The sequence below is a fragment of the Malaclemys terrapin genome, chromosome 2 (assembly GCF_027887155.1).
Source record: "Malaclemys terrapin pileata isolate rMalTer1 chromosome 2, rMalTer1.hap1, whole genome shotgun sequence".
Taxonomy (NCBI): domain Eukaryota; kingdom Metazoa; phylum Chordata; order Testudines; family Emydidae; genus Malaclemys; species Malaclemys terrapin.
The window spans coordinates 265,923,272-265,945,796 of NC_071506.1; the positions used below are offsets into that span (position 1 = coordinate 265,923,272).

At 41.7% G+C, this 22,525-nt stretch overlaps 1 protein-coding gene across 1 annotated transcript in view; it reads left to right on the forward strand.

The window, feature by feature from the left end:
• Nucleotides 1–22,525, forward strand: part of NCAPG2 (non-SMC condensin II complex subunit G2) — a 127,778-nt gene that overhangs the window by 53,617 nt on the left and 51,636 nt on the right. Inside the window, exons 11-16 of the mRNA XM_054017023.1 lie at nucleotides 4,388–4,513; nucleotides 5,533–5,712; nucleotides 6,667–6,819; nucleotides 17,125–17,347; nucleotides 20,400–20,503; nucleotides 20,934–21,107. Of these exons, the coding sequence (XP_053872998.1) occupies nucleotides 4,388–4,513; nucleotides 5,533–5,712; nucleotides 6,667–6,819; nucleotides 17,125–17,347; nucleotides 20,400–20,503; nucleotides 20,934–21,107 (960 nt within the window). The remainder of the gene's footprint in view (nucleotides 1–4,387; nucleotides 4,514–5,532; nucleotides 5,713–6,666; nucleotides 6,820–17,124; nucleotides 17,348–20,399; nucleotides 20,504–20,933; nucleotides 21,108–22,525) is intronic.

A 22,525-nucleotide genomic window follows, 5' to 3' on the forward strand; every position in this document is an offset into this window, starting at 1 on the left:
CCACTTCCGATTAGCCTATGATGCCAACCTCAATCTCCCAGTTGTTAAATTTCCAAACAAGCATCTTCGTGCTTTCTCCCACGCTGCTCCTCATATTTGGGAGATGCTCCCTGTAAACATCTGCAAAACTAGTTTATTATCCATCTTCAAAGCCCTTCTTAAAACTCCTTTTCCGTAATGCCTACAAAAAAGTGACAACAGTTAGGTCCTTGGTGTGCTGAGACCACTGCCTATCATGTTCCCCAGTATTGTCTCATTATTTTCTTGTACTCCTCATCTATTCTCTTTTATGCTTAAATTGTACCATTCTCTGGGGTAGGAACTGTTACTTTTTTCTGTTTTATACAGCACCTAGCCCAAATGATGTCCTGGTCCATACTAGGGCCTGCAGATACTATAGTAATACAAATAATAAATAATATACATTTTACACTTATAAAGGTTATATAGTTGTGGGGTTTTGGTGGGGGGTATGTTGCACTAATGCCAAACAGCAGAACTTTAAAACTTAGGGTACATCTACACTACAGGAGGGAGTCGATTTAAGATATGCAAATTCAGCTACGTGAATAGCGTAGCTGAATTCGACGTATCGCAGCCGACTTACCCCACTGTGAGGACGGCGGCAAAATCGACTTCTGCAGCTTTCTGTCAGCGGCGCTTACTCCCACCTCCGCTGGTGGAGTAAGAGCGCCGATTCGGGGATCGATTGTCACGTCCCAACGGGACGCGATAAATCGATCCCCGAGAGGTCGATTTCTACCCGCCGATTCAGGCGGGTAGTGTAGACCTAGCCTTAGAGTGTAATCTTTGTTCAGTTTGGAAACAATAAGGTTAGGAAATACATGCATTACAAGCGATTTGAAAATAGTGTACTGAACATGTGCAGTATTACATTTCCTTTACGAAATACATCTGAGATTTAGATGAACACATGGCAATAGAACAGCTGTGCAACTAGACCTTTATATAAAAGCATTACCTTTTCTTTTGTGTATAGTTAATGCTGATGCTATTCCTAATTCTCAGTTCAAATAATTTCATCACTACAACAAATAGCAGAATCCTTTCTAAATTTCACTTTAGTAGTTTTTGTAGGAAAACATGCTTACTTTTCAGACTGTTTTTCTGACTCCCTCTGTGCATCTGGCAACTGTTGCCTTGCAACCTTAATTTAATGAATGAATGAAGGCAATCTACTCTTCTTAAGTGGGGTTTCAGTGGTATTTTTAAAAAAGCGTCATCTGCCAGGTGAGTCAGTGGAACAAAAGCCTTCATTTACTTGCAACTCAGTAAAATGCTTTCTTCTTTGAGTGCTTGCTCATGTTGATTCCATCCTAGGTGTGTGCGTGCCCACATGCACAGTTGTCGGAGGCTTTTTTGCCTTAGCGGTATCCGTAGGGTTGGCTTGCCTAAGAAGTGGCAAAAGAAGACAAGCCTCCTGGCTCTTGGCCAATGTCAGGCCATGTGCCCTTCATGGGTGTACCACGGAGGTTGGACCCCCCAGCTCGACCAGAGCCCTCATTGCCCAAAGTGACCCCGGTGGCTAAAGAGCAAGTAGGCCGACTGGCACCGCAGACACTGCACCAGGCGGCAGACTCAGCTAAGACTCCGACATCTAAGGGCAAGCTGATCATAGGACCACCTCATAGGGTGGTGGAGCACCCTTGATCACCAGATCACAGGAGATCTCCATCTCCGCGGCTTCGGACTCCGGCACCATATCCTAGGTTGCCGACTAGAAGTCCCAGGTCCTCAACGCGCTCTCCACCTACATGACATGGGACACCGGAGTCGAAGCACCGGAGTCCTGTACCACCAGTACTGGTGAGCTTCCCATCATAGATCGCCACGGCCCAACTCACCTTCGCCCAAACAGTCTCCCAGATGTTGGTCCCCGCCCAGGCAGGGCTGCTCCTCGACACAGCACTAGTCCCTTTGCCCTGGTACCTTTCTTTGGGAAGATGCTGTTCCTCGCCCTCACTTCACCGGTTGCCGACCAAGAGTCAGTCGGCAGACTCAGGCTCCACCCTGGTCACCAGAAGGGCAGTGGTCCGAGTCGAACTGGGAGTTCAGCTCCTCGCCAAGAAGGGGTGATGCGCTGCTGACTCATGAGTCCGGCACGGCACCTGCAACGACAACGTGCAGCAGGGGCAGTGGCCTGCTCAATGGCTGTATTGGAACCCGTCGGGCGTGCCAGTAATGCCGGTGCCTATGTTCCCACCAGCCCTCCCTGGCCACCTCGGACCAACTGGCCCTGGCTCCCTCAGCATCGGAATCAGAATGCAGTGCCGAATCCGATGTGGGGGCAGCATGCTGAACCCCAGCACCTAAAGAGCTGTCCCTGGAGCGGAATGGGGAGCCTGCTCTTCCACAGGTGGTGCAGTCGTTGTCCCCAGATGAAGCGGGGGTGGATCCCTCCCAAACGGACAGTCCCCCTGTGACAACTTCAAGGAGCACCAGGCCCTCCTTAAAGGGTGGCTGCTAACTTTAACCTACAAATTGAGGAGGTCGTGGAGGAGTCCAATGACCTCTTCAATGTTATATCCTCCTCCACCCCAGCCCGGTTCATGCTGCCTGTCCACCTCGGTCCTTAAAATTGCCAAATCGCTGTGGCAAACCCCCTCTTCCATTCCACCAACTTCTTAGAAGGCGGAAAAGAAGTATTACATCCCTGCAAAAGTCTTCAAATACCTCCTACACGCACTCCCCAGCGGCATCACTGGTCATGTCTGCTGTGAATGAAGAGGGCCAGGACATATACTTACCTGTCTTCTTCCCAAAGGCCTCATACGTCAGATGAAGAATGCAGATTGGACGCCCTCAGGAGGGCACTGGCCTTTTACATAGACAGGACCAAGGCGTTCCATAAGTTGACGCAGTTGTTCGTTGCAGTGGCAGACAGAATGAAAGGTCTCCCTGTGTCTGCTCAAAGGATTTTGTCCTGGATCGCGGCCTATATCCACTACCGCTATGAGCTGGCAATAGTGCCTCCGCTGGCAATTGTGACGGCACACTCAACTAGGGCACAAGCATAATCAGTGGCCTTCCTGGCGCAGGTACCAATCCAAGAGATCTGATGCCTAACCACGTGTTCATATCTTATTACGCACTTACCCAGTAAGCTTGTGATGACGCTGGCTATGGTAGAGCAGTGCTGCAAGCTGCGTGACCATGAACTCTGAGCCCACCTCCATGGACACTGCTTGTGAGTCACCTAGAATGGTATTGACATGAGCAAGTACTCGAAGAAAAAATGGTTACCTACCTTTCGTAACTGTTCTTCGAGATGTGTTTCTTATGTCCATTCCATTATGCAGCCTCCTGCCCTTCTGTTGAAGTTGCCGGCAAGAAGGAACTGAGAGGGCACAGAGCTGGTGGCGCCTAATATACCGACGGAGCGCCACAGCTGTTCCTACGGATACCACTAAGGCAAAAATCTCAAATGACCGTGCAGATGGGTGCGCGCACACCTAGAATGGAATGGACAGGAGCAACACATTTCAAAGAACAACAGTTACAAAAGGTAGGTACCCGTTTTATCCTCCCTTTAAAGCTACTGAGGATTGTTGTGTTTGCATTCTTGTGTTTGCTAGGACCAGGGCTACTTTCAGTAATTTCAGACAGCTATAGGAGATACTGATGCAAAAATGTTTGTTTATTGTAAATTCTAATTTTAGGTTATTACAAGATTGCCTTTTCTGAATTTAAGGAGTAAATTAAATTTACAAATTATTTTCATACACATACTGCTTGAAGAATATGATGGATGATATACTTCAGTTATTGGTTATTTGTTTAATTAAATGAAATGTTCAAACTAATTAAAGAAATCTCTATGAAATTTCCACTTTTTGTCAAGTAGTGACAAACACCAAAAGTGTCAGGGGATGACCTTTTTTCCCCCTCTTCCCCCTCCTCCGCCCCCCTCCCCCAATAAAACCGCTAAGTATGTTTGCTTGAATTCAATTTCCATATTCTGAGCACTAATTTAAGGGTTGAGACCAAAGTACCACCTTTTATAGCTGCAGCTTCTCTATCCCAGAGCACATGTTTGAAGGCCTGTAGCAGTGCTAACTGACTTTAACTATTCTAGGCCAAAACAAGATGGCACTCCTCCAAGTGTGAATCCTCTGCATCTTTGAAGCCAATATGCTCTGAGAACTCAATTTACAGCTAACCTAGAATTTACTGGTTGGGCAGAACTTTGAACTGTGAGATGTAGAAGTTGTTATAAATCGTTATGTTTAATCCAATTACTTTATTAGAATTCGTACTTGATTAGAAGTACAAAACTGATGATGGTGATTTGAAGAATATTTGTCAAATAAGTTTTAATAAAGAGTATCAATTTATGAACAATTTCTTTTCTTCTCCTTTGTAACAGGCCAGAAACTCAGAAGTTCGATCAAATGCAGCATTATTGTTTGTTGAAGCATTTCCTATTCGTGATCCCCATTTTAATAATGAGGATATGGATAATGAAATTCAGAAACAGTTTGAAGAACTTTTCGTAAGTTTTCATGAAGACAACGTGAAAACAAAATGTTAAGTTAAATATTTGGCAAAATTTACTTGGCAGTAAGACCATTTGAAATGCATGTACTGCAATTAATGGCGTAAGGGGATTGAGAATGTTACCCACAAGAAAGAGTGCAGAAATATGCAATTAAATTCCTTTAATCTTGTGCATTCTCTCATTTCTGGTGGAATAGCAACATTTTGGAAAGGGGCCTAAATGCTAATGAATTGGGGGTCTGGGTTTACATTAATTGAGCTACAAGTATGGTTCAAAAAACTGAGAGAGAGCTTAGGAAAGCCAGATGACACTGGTTACATACATTCATGTCCTATTTACTTAGGATACAATGGGTGAGAAGGGCTCTACACTTGATTACTTGACTTTGTGGTTCTACAATGAATGCCTAATATTAAATATCTGCAGCTCCTATGATGGACTATCTAAACAGAAGTATGGGGGAGTTAAGAATTAAAATAATGAATTAGAAACATGAGGGCTGGCCAGTTTATTCCTAAAGCAGTGTTTTATTCTGTTTGGGAAAACTTACTGTTGTATTCACAAGAATAAATATTTGATCACTGAAGATTCCTGGAAATTCCAGGTTTTAAGGTCATTCCCTCTCAAACAGTGAACAGTGAGACTTGACAATTAGGTGCATAAAGATGAACCTTAGGGATGAGATTTTCAATTGTTTAAGTGACTTTCATGCACAAGTCTCATTGACTTTCACTTTTGAAAATTCTACTCTAAGAGCCTAACTTTAGGGTGATGTTTTGGAAAATCATCGTCAATATTTTTATCTTACTTTTGTTTTCTAACTAAAAATTATTTAAGAATAGCAATAAACACTCATTTGGAGAATATTCCAGATATGGAAATATTTCATACTATCACATCTTGTATGGTTTGGTTAAATGCTAATAGCAATGATTTTTTTCTTATTTTAAATATCAACAGACAGCATGATGATGCATACATGAAATTTGTTTCCTCTTCTTCTTTGTTTATAGAGTCTTTTAGAAGATCCTCAACCCTTGGTCCGCTCTACAGGGGTACTTGGTGTTAGTAAAATAACATCCAAATACTGGGACATGATTCCTGCAACCATCCTTGCTGAGCTTTTAAAAAAACTAATTGGAGATCTGGCTTTTGATGTAACTTCAGCTGATGTTCGTTGTTCTGTTTTTAAGGTAAGTTTAATATGCTGACTTTAAAAACTTGTATTGATAGTAAATTTTTAGGTTTTTCTTGAAGCATGTGACGGAGGTTATTAAGGGTCAACTTCAGTAGAAGGCGTGCTTTTTATAAAAACTTTTGATTTTTCTCCGAGTTGGTCTTTGCATAATTTCCCTTGAGATGTACTTCCTGGTATTTAAGTTTTGCAAACCTTCTAGAAAAAATGCCTTCTGGGAATGAACAAGCAGCCCCTTGTGGCACCAAACATTTAGAGCTGAGTTTGAGTAGCTGTGTGATCCCTGACCACCTCAATTCTTCTCTCTGGTTATCTGAAGGTGGAAAGCCCTCCTCTTCATGCTCTTGGTTTACTATTTTGACCAGACTTTCTTGTTCAGATAATTGTAAATCACTAAATCTTTATACTTAATCACACAACTGTGTAGAAAATGTTTCCAGGTTGGTTCCAAGGCATCATGTGTGACCCAGAGAGAGAGACCTGGAAAAAAAGGACTGTGTTTAAGTGTTGTGTTTTGTACCCCATGGTCAGTCTTCCCATGGTTGGATGCATATATTACTGTCTGTGTGTAGGGGAAGGCTGTTCCCCAGATAGTTGTTCAGTATACCAGGATTGATTGGTCAACTCCATCTAACAAATGTCAGAAAGACTGACTTCCTGGGCATAAACGTATTCCTCAAGTACAAGAGATGAACAAAAACATTGCCTCAGGTCAGAAGATCTTACAATGTAAAACCACTTCATCTGAAATGAAAGGCATTAATAAGAGATTTTGAGTTGCTCTTTAATACTTTCTTTTAAAAGATAATTATAGAAAAAATACGTAAATGAAACATCTGCCACTATATTTAGCCTTAAGTTTAGTAATTTTAATAATTTTAGTATAGTTTTTGTATGTCTGCTATTTTTGGTTTTTTTTTTTTTTTTATTCAGTGTGATATTTCTGTTGCAGTGTCTGCCTATAATTTTGGACAACAAACTAAGCCACCCATTATTGGAACAGCTCCTGCCAACAGTAAAATACAGTCTCCATGACAATTCTGAGAAAGTGCGAGTGGCGTTTGTCGATATGCTGCTGAAAATTAAGGCTGTCAGGGCTGCTAAGGTAGGATGATTAGGACTTGGTAGGCAGCACACGGGAGATGTAAACAAAACAAGGCAATTTATTCTGAAAGATGTATATTTATCAATACCACAGTCAATCAGTTATTAGAATACTTAATAATTTGCAGAGGCTTGCAGGAAATTGTTTTATTGGTCATGTATGTACCATTAAAGGTTTGAGATGTAAAATCCTGGATAGTGGTATTTAAGCGTTTCCTGCTATATATTTGAAAATTAATGTTATGGTTGTCTAGATTAAGTGCCATGAGACTAAATCTAGTGTCCTGTAATCTTCCTGCCTCTCCATGATTGTTTCAATGGAAACGGGGGCACCACTAGGAAATACTGCCACGTCAGGAGATTACTGCATCAGAATTTTTGTTACCTCAAATGAGGATCAAACTTTCCATATAACAAGTTAATCTTTTCCTCTTAGATTCTTAGTAACTTTAGTGTATTCTTGATTAGTACCTCTCAGTTCCTTTTTTAATAACAAGAAGAGTTGCAGCTCTTGCCTTTTTCTGTTGGGCCAGTAGCTACTTAAGAAAAAGAGAGAATATGGAATCAGCCCTCTGGAACCAGAACTGGCAGAAGTAAAAACAGAAGCTGCTTATGGGGCAGAGCCAATACTGGAGAAAGAATGCCCATGAGATCAGAGAAGAAGGGAAACAAAGCACAGAGAATAATGTATAAGGAAACATGGAGGGGAGAGAAATGAAAGAGATGGGATGAGGAGATGAAATAAAATTATCCTTTTTTAAAGAAAAGATAAAGCCGTTCAATAGTTGCTACAGTGAGGCTACAGAGTTCCAAATAGAGGAGGTGGTCACCTCTGAGATGGATCCCACTCTGAAAAAGCTTGTGAAGCCTGGGTCTAACGAAAATACTGATGCCAAAGCAGGATTTCCTGATAGTTCTCTTTTCAGTAAAGCTAGCATGGAGTGGCAGAAAGATCACTGTGATACTAATGCTTGTGCTGATACTGCAAGTTAAGCCTCAATGCAAATCTTACCCATCTGACACAAACTGATTACGATATCAGTGCTTTAGCACTGGTGTCTTGGAAGTTTGTGCATGTCTCATTACTCTAATACTAGTCTCAGAGGACGTGATTCTAAACTTGTTTGCAAATCTCATCTATCAAAATGCTTTTCTTCATATTTTAAATTTGAATAAGATTTTGAGATTTGAAAAGGCAGCAAATTTCAAATTTCATGTCAACATGTATCTTGGGCCAAGAGCAGCAATTTCTGGGAATGGGGCTGTATTATTGTAGTTTCCAATATGAAAATCCACAGTGGTCCTGCACTGGCACATACTTTAGTTTTATCAAGAGGTATGAGGTTCGGCCATCCTAAAAATGCATCAATATCCTGTAATACAAGTGTCCATGCTGACATGGCTATTGCTATTAGAGTATGAATCGTTCATTTTATTACAGGTTTCAGTGTAGCCATGTTAGTCTGTATGAGCAAAAAAACCGAGGAGTCCTTGTGGCACCTTAGAGACAAACAAATTTATTTGTGCATAAGCTTTTTTGGGCTAGAACCCACTTCATCAGATGTATGAAGTGAAAAATACAGGAGCAGGTACAAATACATGAAAGGATGGGGGGCTCATAGCACTGCCTATTATTAAAGTTGCCTATTAAGAATGTGCTGCAGCCCAGAACTTCAGCTGATTGAGCAGGACTTCCCCTGCAATTGCAGTTCCTGGTTGCTCTAGTCTGCGCCAGATCCAGGCGCTAGAACTGAGAATTGGGAGCCTGTCTGATCTATAGGTGTTAATATGTTGGCACGTGATAGAATTTGTTTGGGTGGGGTTTTTTTTTTTTTGTGTGCAACTTCCTAGCCTTATTAAAAAAGCAATATTAAAAGAACATTATTAAGTCAAGCACACTAGGAAATGCCAGAATTAAGCTTGCCTGTGCATTATATCGGTCCTTAATTACATGTTCGCTTTTTTTTCCTCCGCCGGATCAATCAAGTTGTGTAGTAAAACAGGCTGTTGTCTGTAGGACTCCTGCTTCATTTGTTACAGAAGATGGAGGGTGTGTAGTGAATGAGGCAGGGCATTTCGGAAAGAGAAAGTTGGTCTCTCAGTTGAGGCAGCTGATGAATGCTGGAGAATTGGGTTCTATTCAGGCTTCTGCCACAGAGTTCATATATGATGGTAGGAAGTCCCTTAACCAAATTTTTCAGAGATAGCCACTAATAATTGTGTTCCTTTTTTTCTGGGTGCCTGTCTTGAGACCCTGGGGTATCACTTGCAGAAGTACTGAACACTCAGAGCTCCTATTGACTTCAACTGAAGTCATGCTTTGAACATAATAATTGCTGTATTATGCTACGTATTCTCAAAAAATCCAGTCCTAAGTTTTTCAAATTGGGCACAGAAAATTTAGTGGGAACTTTTGACCTTAATCTCTCTCTGCTTCAGTTCCCCATCTATACAATGTGGATGATCCTCATTTCAGAGGGATAGTGTGAAAATAGAATATTAATGTTTGAAGAAATACTGTAAGGATACCATAGAAAAAGTCTATGAGGAGATCAGTAATTCTGCCTTCTGGGCAGGGTTTGAATAGTGTGTGGTAAGTAAAGCCTGGAGCCACATATTTAGAGCCTCGTATTTTTCGCAAATGCGAAATAACACAAAATAAAACACCATAATACTAAAAAAAACTGGTGCATGATGTAACAGTGCTGCTTAGGTTTAGCCTGGCCACTCCTCTGTCATGATAACAGAGGGGCAACTGGGCCAAAACTGAGCAGTGCTGCGACTTCATGTGCCAGGGCACTACATTTAGAGCCAGTGCTGCAGGGTGAATGCAGGGTGGTCTCACTCTCCAGCACTGTCCCTTAGGACCTTCCTTCTTCACTAGACTGAAGCAGGCTTGCTCTCCAGGCCCTTTTCCCTCCCTGGGAATTTTTCTGCAATGTTCATTTTATTTTGTTTTATCCCCCTCCCAGGAGATAAAACAAAATTTCTGAAAAATTATTGAAAAGAAAAAAGAATTTCACAGGGCTCTACACATACTGAACAATGAGGAGAAAACAAAATATCAAATAATTACTCACTAAGTGAGCACCATCCTTCCTGTGCACAGATGGAGACAGGGTGCTGTAGAAAAAATAGTATGTTATCCTGTAATTAAAAACTGTGCCGTAGTGCACAGGCAACCTTAATTCTGTCATTTACTAACTTTTGAGTGCTTGACTTAGCAAGCATAATGGTCTTTTAATATAGCCTTTTCTGTTTAATTAAAATAACTTAAGTAAAGCTTATGCAACTAATTTTTCCACTAGGAAAAAGTAGTCTCCAGTAGATTGATAACAGAAAAAGGGTTTCCCCTAGTAATATGATTGTATTAATTTTATAGCTTTTAATTTTTTTAAAGTTCACTGCCAGCCCTCCTTTCATCGGTAGTTTGTAACTCACAGCCATTTTTGCACTTTGTCTTTATTAGTGGGTGGTAAGGGGAGAGGTTTCCAACTATATGCTATTTCATTTTGATCCAAACCAAGTTTTTTAAGACCCTTTTGGTTTGTCACTTTTTTTTTTTTTAAATTAGTTTTCAGTTTGATCTTTAGACAGATTCTAAAGATGAATGCAAAGCATTCAAATCACTGCATACTTTTGTTCTTCTATTATTTGTGAAATAATTTGATTCCATGATTACAGACTACCCTAATGCACCGGCAAAAAGAAAAGAATTAAGGTTGTACATGGAACCGTAGCTGTTGCATTTCTGATCTGAGTGCCCATTTAATGTTTTCTGTGTGGAAATTGAAGTAGTAGAATTCCTAGGTATTCACATTCAATTAATTACTTAGGCCTTAATGAATGGTATAGGCATATTGCAGTGGGTAATTGCAAAGATCCGCAGTCCTCATTTTGGAAGATCATTGGCAATATGCGGTTGTTTTCACGGCCACTGAATACTGTGTTTTGTGACTGTTTTCCAGATGTTTTAATTTGCACCTTCACAAGTTAAATCTCATTTTACTTTCTGGTCTTGTTACTAGTTTTTCTAGGCTCCCCTAATATTATGTAAAACATACGAGGTTCATGGAAGCATTATATGAAAGTACCATGCAAATATCCATAAGAAGAGTCTCTTGTAAGTGGGAGAGGGGCAACAACAACCCTGTCCTCCATTCCTATTGTTCTCTGTACATAGTGCAGACACCTACTTTTATTGTAGGTTAGATTAGGCTTTATTTTGTTTAGTATAAAAAGATTTGCGAGGGAAAGAAACCGCCATGTAATACTAAATTCTTATTGGAATATTATGATTTAGGTTTCTGGAAATGTTCCCTGTGTGGTCTGAGTATTTATCAAAAAAAAATTGGTATAGTGATTAAGTTTGCATGTAGAGTTGTATTGTTTAAAGTATTCTAAAATTTTAAGCAGAGATGAACTATAGCAGTAGATTGCTATTAGTTTTATTTCCAGTAGGTTGAGTTAATTAAGCTGTCTGTCCATTGACATGGTGGCTTCCTGAGCTTGAAATGTTGTGTAAAATGTTTTTCCAAAAGGGAATGTGTAATCCTGCTTTTCACATCAGACCAATGTGAGCTAAGCTTTCTCACGCTGCATGTGCACTAAATTTAATTTTTTTCCAAAATCTATTTACATGCCTTTGTTTGGTTAAAATAGATGGATGTGGTGGTGTTATTTTAAAACAGACTGTTTAATATTTATACTCTTATATGTTTTGTCATTAGTTACATTTCTTCGAGAAATTGCACATGTCCATTCTACTCTTAATATTCGTGCTCATAGTCGTCAGAAAATTTTCACTCAGTGGTACCCATCGGGTGGCTTGAGCATCCTTTGCTGCCACATGGTGGTATAAAAGGCCCAGCTGCCCCCAAGCTTCATCAGTTCCTTCAGCTTGTGAGTCATTGGAATCGCTTGTCTTGTCTTAGCCAGTGCTCTGTGTGTTCATTGTAAATTAATTGTACATAGTTTTCTATATTTATTGGTTTAGTACTTAGTGCAAGCTTTTTCTTTTTTGGTTCAACTGGCGAGTACCAAGTCTGTTACTTGGTACTGTGGGATGCCTTGATCGCTGGGCTTCATCTCTTCATCCTGCATCTCTTGCACTAGGCCAATGCCCATGAGCTATCCACACTCAAGCTGCTTGAAATGTTTAGGAGAAGTTCATATTCAGGATCATTGTCAGAACTGCAGAGACTTTAAGTGTTGGACAAGGAAAGACAGAGAAGGCCAACTAAAGTTTTTGCTCATTGAGGCCGCCTTAAGTCCTCTGTCAGAGCCCGGTCAGTCAGACTCTGCACTGAGTGCTTCAGGTTTTGTTAGGAGTGCACCTTCTATGCTGCCTGAGTCCCAGTGCACTATCTGCCTAGAAAGAGACATAAGACGTCTTAAGCAGACCACTGCGAGGGGAAGGTTGCCGGGCATGGGGGTAAGAATAGAGCGAAGCCAAAACATAAGCACTGCTCTTCTGTGGCACCACAGAAGCTGGCATCATTGATTGCAGCATCAAGGCAGTTGCAGTCACGTCTGAAGCCTGAGGGAGCGCCTTCTACAACTGTGGCACCGTGCCATTCTGAGACCATCTCGGTAGTGACCACACTGGAGTTATTTGTGGTAGCAAGAGATCTGCTGAGCCTTTCAGTGCCAGTTTCTCTGACAGTGCAGGAGACTGTGCTCTCTGTACTGGTGCAGTGCTCAGTACCATGTCAACCTCCATTGCATCAGTACCATCAAAGGGGAAGCCTGCAACGTTGACTGCTCAGTGTCCTTCTCTGACTTGACACTGGATTCCGACACCATTTGGACTTTATGGCAACTCTAAAGTTTTTGTGGGTGTATACTCCAGTCCCATCCAGTTAGCACTTACATCCACAGCAGACCCACTATTACTTTGCCCTTGCTTCTTGCCAGGATCTGCAGAGAAAAAATGAGTAGGGGTTGTAGATATAGACCTTTTTCTCCTTCTGCCTCTGCATCACGGTCTAGTCCATCTAGACACCTGGGGGTGCTAAATAGGCATTTTGATGGGATACTCAAGCTCGCCATGCCAGTTTCCATTTTCCCCACACTTGCAAACTGCCTTTCCCACTTCCCCAGTGCTTGGTCCTGGATTAGCTCAGACTGATGGGTATTAAGCACTGTGGAAGTGGGATATACCCTCCAATTTATTTCTACCAAACACTCTCTCTTCAGGGGCCACTCAGGAGGAGCTCCTACAACAGGAGGTTCAGTCTCTCCTTCAGGTAGGAGCCATAGAAGAGGTTCGTAAGTGTCACTGAGGAAAAGGGTTCTATTCCTGTTATTTCCTAATCCTGAAACCAAAGGGAGGTCTCAGACCAACTTTAGACCTGCACCAACAAATACCTCAAAAAGAGAGTTTCACACAGTCACTTTGCCTTCCAGCCTTCTATTATTCTATACCTGTATCTTGGAAATGGGAATGCTGCCCTCAATTTGAGAGGACTACTTTCATGTGGCATTTTATCAAGGTCACAAAGTTTTTCAGGTTCATAGTGAATCACTTTAATTATCAGTTCATTGTGCTGCCTTTTGGCCTGTCAGCAGCATCTTGGGTTTTCACAAAATATGTCTGGTAGTGGTGTTTCTGAGGAGACTAGGAGTACAGGTCTACCTTACCTGGATGACTGGCTAGTTAAGGGCTGGTCCAGGGCTCAGGTTCTCTCCTGCATTCAACTCATCCTATCATCCTTCAGAGCTTTAGGTCTGTTTGTCTAAGTTGATCAGTCTTTCCTTTGTCCAGTGCAGAGAATAGGGTTTTTATAGGCAGACTGCTGGACTCTGTTCAGGCCAGAGCTTTCCTTCCAGACACAAGATTTCAAACAATTCATTCTCTTGTGGCAGACCTTAACATTCACCCAATCACATCAGCTCAAAACTGTCTGAGACTCCTATATGACTTTATACACATATGTAGTCCAACATGCCAGGCTGCAAATCATGACTCATCAAAGTTGTCTGGCCTCCGTTTATTCACCAAGTTAGCACTATCTGAACACTCTGCTTACTATGCCTTCACAGGTACTGACTTTGCTAGATAGGTGGACAAACCCACTCAGTGTTTGTGTGGGCGTTCCCTTTGTCTGCCCCGAGCCTTTACTGACACTGGTGATGGATGTATCTGTCCTGGTGTGGGGAGCTTATCTGGATGCCCTCCGAACTCAAAGTTTGTGGCCCTCAACGAATCTCTCTCTTCACATTAGTGTCAGAGAGCTAAGGGCTGTCTGCCTCGCCTGTCAGGCCTTCCTACCACATGTCAAGGCCAAAAGCTTATTTGGTCTCTCAGACACTGCTGTGGCAATGTTTTACCTCAACAGGCAGGGGGAACCCGCCTGTCCCTTCTTTGTCAGGAGGCAATTCACCTATGGAACTTTTTCATTGTCGATTCAATCAGTCACGAAGCTCCTTACCTTCCAGGGATGCAGAATGAGCTGGTGGACCACCTAACCAGATTATTTACAAATGGTCATGAGTGGTTTCTCTGCCAAAATGCAACCAGACAGTTTCCCAATTTTTCAGATAGACCTATTTGCAAACAAGGCCAACAGGAAATGCCAACAGTATTGCTCCCTACAAGGGCACAGCCCTGGTTCCTTTGCAGATGGTTTCCTGCTACCCTGGACAAACAAGCTCTACTATGCTTTTCCCCCAATCCCATTCCTACACAGAGTCCTGCTAAAGAACAAACAGGACCAGGTCCAAGTTATGTTAATAGCCCCAGAGTAGCTTTGATGCACTGGTTTGCCATTGTATTGGATCTGTCAGTTGCAACTCCAATTTCGCTCCTGTTGCACCTGGACTTGATCTCCAAAGATAATGGTCAGCTGCTCCACCCAAACCTGTGGCCCTTCATTTAACAGCCTGGAGGCTCCAAGGCCAAGTCCTAGGGGGAGTCTAGCTTGAAGCAAGTTCACCATGTCCTGTTAGAAACAGTTAGAAAGCCCTTTTCCAGAGCTGCTTACATGTCAAAATGGAGGCCTTTTTCTGTCTGGTCTTGTGAGTTTGGAGTCTTGCCAATGCAGTCCTCTGTCCAGCATATTCTGGACTATGTATTGCATCTAAAACAGCAGTAGTTAATGGTTCTTCTATCAAAGAAATCTTCTACCAAATGATTTTGGCAGCAATATCAGTTTTCCATCCCTATGTGGATAACCGTTCTATATTTTCTAATGATATAACAATCAGATTTGTGAAGGGACTGGAAAAGTTGTACCCTCAAATAAGGGAACCTATCCCCACCAGAACTTGAACTTTAGATTTGTCAAAGCTCATGGGGCCACCATTTGAGCCTCTACCAACATGTTCCTTACTGTACCTATCTGTAAAGGTGGCTTTCCTGGTAGCTATTGCTTCAGACAGGAAGGTAGCCAAATTGTGTGCTCTGACATCGGAACCACCTTATACAATACTCTTTTAAGGATAAGGTGAACTCGTGCCCTCATCCAAGATTTCTTTCAAAAGTGGTATTTAATTTTCATATTAACCAGTCAATTTACTTTCCTACATTTTACCCCAAACTGCGTGCCAATAGAGGAGCAACGTTTGCACACCTTAAATGTCAGAGTGTTGGCATCCTATGTAGGGAGGACTAAAGCGTTTTGTTTGTCAATCCAGCTATTGGTGGCCTTAGCAGACAGAATGAAGGATCATCCTGTCTCTTGACAAAGAATTATGTTTTGGATAACTTTCTGCCTTCGTGTTTGTTATGATCTGGCAGGCATTTCCCTGCGGGGCAGACTGACCGCACGTTCCATGATATGACAGGCAGTCTCTACAGTGTTTCTTGCTCAAGTCGGAATCCAGGACATTTGTAGAGTGGCAGTCTAGTTTTCAGTTCATACCTTTGCATCCTATTATGCCAGTACTATGTACTCCAGAAATTATGCTAAATTTGGACAAATTGTACTCCAGTCTATGCATGTGTACATGAACTCATTGTACATTATGCCTTGTGAGTCACCGAGTGGAATATACATGTGCAATCACTCAAAGAAAAAATTGTTTCTAGCCTTTCACGAAAGCTTATGCTCTAATAAATTTGTTAGCCTTTAAGGTGCCACAAGACTCCTCGTTGTTTTTGCTGAAACAGACTAACACGGCTATCCCTCTGAAACCTTTCATAACTGTTGTTCTTAGAGATGTGTTGTACATGTCCATTCCACGACCCACCCTCCTAGCCCTTTGCTTCGGGGTGGTCCAGCAAGAAGGAACTGAGGGAGCTCAGGGGTGGGTGGGCCCTTCATACTGGCACTGGTGCATGGCAGAAGAAAGTGCTTAAGCTGCCCTGATGGATACCACTGAAGAAAAAACTTCTAACAACTGTGCAAAGGGTGCACGCACGCCTGGAATGGACATGTGCAATACACGTCTAGGAACAACAGTTACAAAAGGTTAATAACCATTTTTAAATAGGACATGTGTACTTAAGTCTTGGATGTTGGAAAATATGGTTTGAATAAGCTGTTGTTAGTAAAGTGATTATTAGAAGAGGCTGATCTATTGAGCTGCATGCAGTAACACCGTATTTTGTAACCACAAGGGGAATACTGCTGTAATCTGAGCCAGAAGGAAGAATATTTTTCAGTGCCTAATAACAGTTGCAAAACTTTTTTGAAATCCCATATCTAAAAGCATAGACCTAATTAATTCAAGACCTTGCCACAAAAATGACAGACGTAGAGTAGTAGCATTACTATTCCATAACTAAGAATTTACTTTCTGCATTCCATGTCTGTAATGCAGTAATTGAACAGGACTGAGGTGGTGGCAGCTGATGGCATGGGCTAACCTTTGGTGGGTATATCTGGAAGGGAGCTTGTGCACAGTTACCCTTACAGCTGCCTCAGAACCTAAAATTTTCATAGGTAGGGAATTCTATCCTCTCTGAAGTTGGGAGTGTGAGACATGAGTGAGAATCCTGAATAATAGTTTTTGCAGTGATATTTTCAAAGTATTATTACTGCAGGTAAGAAATTCTTCCTTATCAAACTGAACTGCGTAAAGAATTTCAGGTACACCGGCTTGTAATTGCCTGAGTTGAAATTTGACTAATACACTTGATATGCTATATAGTACCAGTACTATAGCATTATTCAGGTGCAATATAGCGCTATGGATTTTAGTATTTTACTTTAAACAATACATTTTAGTTTTGTTCAGAGTCAATGTTTTGGTGCATAAAGTACTCTTAACAAAAAAAAAATTGTAATATCTTGTTTCTCTTTCCCTTCTTCTGTTGCCCCTTTAACTGCCTCCCCTTCACACTTAAAAAAAAAAAAAAAAGTTCTGGAAAATTTGTCCCATGGAGCATCTTCTCTCTCGCCTTGAAGTTGATTCACGTCCTGTGTCACGCCGCTTGGTAAATCTCCTATTCAACTCTTTCTTGCCTGTTAATCAACCTGAGGAGGTATGGTGTGAACGCTGTGTTACGCTAATCCAGATGAATCCAGCAGCAGCCAGAAAATTCTATCGGTATGCTTATGAGTATACTGCTCCCACCAACATAGGTAAAGTATTGGACACTACAAGAGTCCTGGAAATGTCAATTTTATATTACTTGTTTAACACTTAATTTGTCTCCAATACTTGGGGGCCTTCAGTATTGTCAAGTGGCTGACTCTCTACAAAAGTCTCTTCTGAAAAATTCTTCCAGATTTCCCTAATTGAAAATGTTCTTTGACCAGCAGTATCAGGGAGATACATTGCAGGAAGTTTTTCTTTCTAGCAAAGAATGCTATTGAATCCATGCCAGCAAGCAAACCAGGAGAGTGGTTTTATTTCCAGAACTTGTTAATGTCCGAAAGAGAGAGAGAATCTGCACAGAGTGATTCCATGCTCAAGACATCTGGTCACCCAAAGAACAATCCCTACACATGCATTCTAGAGATGAGGGTGATTGTGTGGACACTGAGAGATTTTAAAGATAGTAGCCTAATTATGTGTTCTATAAATATAGTGGATTTATGTCTAAGGGGGAGTGATGGTTCTCAGGGCACATAAGACCCAGTCACTTTTACTCCCTCCTCCAGGGAGATGGAGCCTTTCTTGTGGTAGCTGGATGTCCTCTCCCTGACACCAACCAGACTTTCAGCCACTTGACCACTCTTCTCCGGACTATGCCAGCCTAACTTCACATTGTGGGTTAACAATAGGTGCACCCTGAGTCCCTTGGAATTAATCCTTTTTGATATCAAGCCCCTGACATTGGTTATTCACAGAAATTCCAGATCATCAGCCTCCAAAGGTGCAGTGTACCCCAGATTACCAATTTTATCTTAAACCATTGTTCCTGTAAACCACACAGCACTATAGTATTGTAAGCACTTACAATAAAACAAAAGTAGATTTGTTTAAGAAAGAATAAAGAGTTAACGAGAAGTGAGAGAAAGTGATGGGAACAACACAAAACAAAATCATAAAATGTGAACTCTTGTCAGTAGTTACCTTTCCTATATAATAAAGTAGGCTTCCTACCCCCAGAAAGTTCAGCCCTGTGGAGAGCTGGCTGGTTTCACAAGAATCAGGATCCAAACATTCATGAAAGTCCCCTGCTCCTTAAAGGATTTCTTCAATGGATACAGAACCTTTCCTTACACTTGGTGATATTGAAACAGTCTTTTGTCTTTATTCACAACCAGGGTGATCTTCCGCCTGCTATAATGTTCCTTGACACCACCAAGTGGTTTATATTGTTTGCTGCTGTCTTTGATGGCTTTCCATTGTTCTTATTTGCAAGGGTAGATAATAGAGCCTTTCATTACCTCCCTCTTGCTTGAATGGATCTTCACCAAGTCACACTACCTGGATGACTTAGGGTACATCTACATTTAAAATGCTACTCATCATCCTAGGTAATCCATTTCCCCAAGAGAAAGTAGCTAGGTCAATAGAAGAATTTTTCCATTGACCTAGTGCAGTCTACAGTGAGGGGTTAGGTTGGTTTAATAATGCCACTCTGGTGTGGATTTTTCACACCCTAACCACCGTAACTCAACAACCTAATCTTCTAGTGTGGACCAGGCTCAATTTTTACGTCAAGTCCATAAAGCATACTTTCAATATAAATACATTATTCTTTTAATATTATCCATCCATCCATACATCTCATAATGATTGAGTCTTGACCAGGAGTTTTCTGTAGATACCTTATATGTTACTCATTATGGATAAATCTCCTGTAAGACAGAGTTTGGTGTAGTGAGTGTCTTAGCTCTGAAGTGAGAGTTTGCAAATAACAGGGGACCCTTTGCCAAGGAGCCCCCATGTGACAGAGAGCCATCATGTTTTGAGACTAGTCCATTGAAGTAATAACCATTCCAAATAAATTCATTAGCTTCCTGTGATCTTTTCTCTGGAGAAAAATACCACACGAAGGGACTTTGTATTTTTTTGTTTGTTTGTTTGTTTGTTTTTTTTCAATTATTGGATCAGAAAGGGTGATAATTACTTGAAATTTATCCACATTAAATTTCATTTGTCAAGTAATGCACATTGGAAAAAATAACCCCAACTATACATACAATGTGATGGGGGCTAATTTAGCTACAACAAGTCAGGAAAAAGATCTTGGCGTCATCGTGGATAGTTCTCTGAAGCTGTCCGCGCAGTGTGCAGAGGCGGTCAAAAAAGCAAACAGGATGTTAGGGATCATTAAAAAGGGGATAGAGAATAAGACTGAGAATATATTATTGCCCTTATATATATCGATGGTACGCCCACATCTCGAATACTGCGTACAGATGTGGTCTCCTCATCTCAAAAAGGATATACTGGCACTAGAAAAGGTTCAGAAAAGGGCAACTAAAATGATTAGGGGTTTGGAATGGGTCCCATGTGAGGAGAGATTAAAGAGGCTAGGGCTCTTCAGCTTGGAAAAGAGGAGACTAAGGGGGGATATGATAGAGGTATATAAAATCATGAGTGATGTGGAGAAAGTGGGTAAAGAAAAGTTATTTACTTATTCCCATAATACAAGAACTAGGGGTCATCAAATGAAATTAATAGATAGCAGGTTTAAAACAAATACAAGGAAGTTCTTCTTCACGCAGCGCACAGTCAACTTGTGGAACTCCTTACCTGAGGAGGTTGTGAAGGCTAGGACTATAACAGCATTTAAAAGAGAACTGGATAAATTCATGGTGGTTAAGTCCATTAATGGCTATTAGCCAGCATGGGTAAGGAATGGTGTCCCTAGCCTCTGTTTGTCAGAGGATGGAGATGGATGGCAGGAGAGAGATCACTTGATTGTTGCCTGTTGGTCCACTCCCTCTGGGGCACCTGGCATTGGCCACTGTCGGTAGACAGGATACTGGGCTAGATGGACCTTTGGTCTGCCCGGTACGGCTCTTCTTATGTTATGTTATGTTATGTACTTAAACTACAAGTGTTTCATATTTAAATATATTAAATTTACTTTTAATGGAATTGGTATTTTATATACTAGCTGTCTTCTTATCTCCCACTTCCCCAAATAATGCTTATAATTACCTGTAATATCTGTTGCTGATAAAGGGTACTTAAGTGGAATGGTTGTCTAAATTATCTACTTCTAAAATTTAGCTAAATTCATGCTCACTATTCGGCGCTGCTTGAATGCCTGCATCCAGAGAGCAATAAAAGAAAATCAAGATGATGATGAAGAAAGTGAAAAGGAGAATATAAGTGTAAGTGAACATGAAAGAGAGAGACCATAAGGGGAACAAATGGGGATCTCTAGGGATAGGAAGACAGGGAAAAGTTGCTATCAGGCCACTACTGTGATGTGAGAGAGTGGCAAGTAGGTTGAGTAGCAGGAGTAAACTGGGAGGAATTCCAGGAATACTTAAAATGGGTGCTTGTCTCATGCTGATGGTTATTCTAAGTATACAGTAGTAGAAATGATTTTGCAATTGTATTTATTCAAATATGGATCTATCAAAATGACTGTATTTATGCACAGATTAAGTCTGAATTGTGGCATTCACCTCCCCCTACAATAAACATAGCTCCTTTGTTAAATGAAGAGTTCAGAAAAAGATTTTTGACACATAATTTTAACCTGCATTCATATTATACAGTGTTAGCTATTTTAATCCCCAAATGTTTGCATTTCAGATGCTAAATAATGTGTTGTCAATAAACGATGTGGCTTCCATGGCAAGTTTACTGGAGATTACTGTCATTCTCTGGAGAAGTATTCACAAAGCACTTGATCACAATGAAGAAGCCAAAGGTTACACAATCAGAAAGTTTGCCTCTGTACTACCAGAATATTTTAAAGTTTTTAAGGTAAACTTTAATATCATAGGTTAAAAATTGTGGCAAATTTAAAATACAGATGAATGACTTCCTAGAAACCTGTATTTTTTTTAATTATTTTCAATTCTAGTGCTTGCATGGCATATATGTGCATGTCCCTTGTCTGTCTTTCCACAGTCGTGTTTTCATATGGTGTCTGGATGATGCCATGAACTAAAAAGTGGCTGGAGTGAGGTCCTTGAAATTTCCTAAACAAGAGAGAGTGCTCTATAATTTCAGAGTCTGGCAGATGAGCCCTTATAATTTTAAGTATTGAAACAGAAACAAATATATAACTATTTGTTCTCCTTTGATTATCATCCTAGATCAGGGGTCGGCACCTTTCAGAAGTGGTGTGCCGAGTCTTCATTTATTCACTCTAATTTAAGATTTCGCGTGCCGGTAATACATTTTAACATTTTTAGAAGGTCTCTTTCTATAAGTCTATATTATATAACTAAACTATTGTATGTAAAGTAAACAAGGTTTTCAAAATGTTTAAGAAGCGTCATTTAAAATTAAAATGCTGATATTACGCCACCAGCCTGCTCAGCTTGCTGCCAGCCTGGGGTTCTGTTCACCTAGGCCAGCAACGGGCTGATCAGGGCCTGCGGCCGGGACCCCAGACCTGGGGGGAGGGGGGTGTTTCAGGGGTCAGGGCAGAGGGCTGGGGGAGGGGGTTCAGGGCAGAGGGCTGAGATGTGTGTGTGTGTGTGTGTGTGTAGGGGGGGGTTCAAGGGTCAGGTCAGAGGGCTTGGGGCTGTGGGGGGTGCAGGGCAGAAGCTTAGGTTTGTGTTGGGGTGCAGGGCAGAGGGTGAGCGGCTCAGGGCAGGGGGCTGGAAGGGATATGCCCTGTTCCACCCCCTTCTCCCAGGCTCCGTCCCTACCTCTTCTCTGCCTCCTCTACGGAGCTGTGTGCATGCTGCCACTCTTCCCCCTCCCCCTCACTAGGGCCATCAGCTGATTGGCCAGGGATGGAGAGGAGGTGGGGCAGGAAAGCGCCACGCTGGGGGAAGAAGTGGGGGAGGAGGGAAGCTTGGCTGCTGCAGAACCAAGCTTCTGCCTCCTGCCCCCTCAAGGAAGAGCAGGGGCGGGGGGCTGAGTGGGGCTGGGGGCCGGGACTGCATCAGGGGAGCTGTGTGCCACTCAGAATCGGCTCGCGTGCCGTAGGTTGCCGACCCCTGTCCTAGATCTCTATTGCTGGGAGTGCATGTGCTCTTGGTCTCTTGGCACCATGGTAAGAAGTAGTGAAAAGCAATGGCTCTTGAGGCTCCCCTGCAGAACAAAATATTCAGTGTTAAGTCATATGAGGAGTTTCCCCCCGCCATTCTGAATAATCACTACCCCAGTTCCTCTTTCACTACTTGAGCAGACAACTTAGAAACATCAGTGTCTTCTTCCCTTCCTTG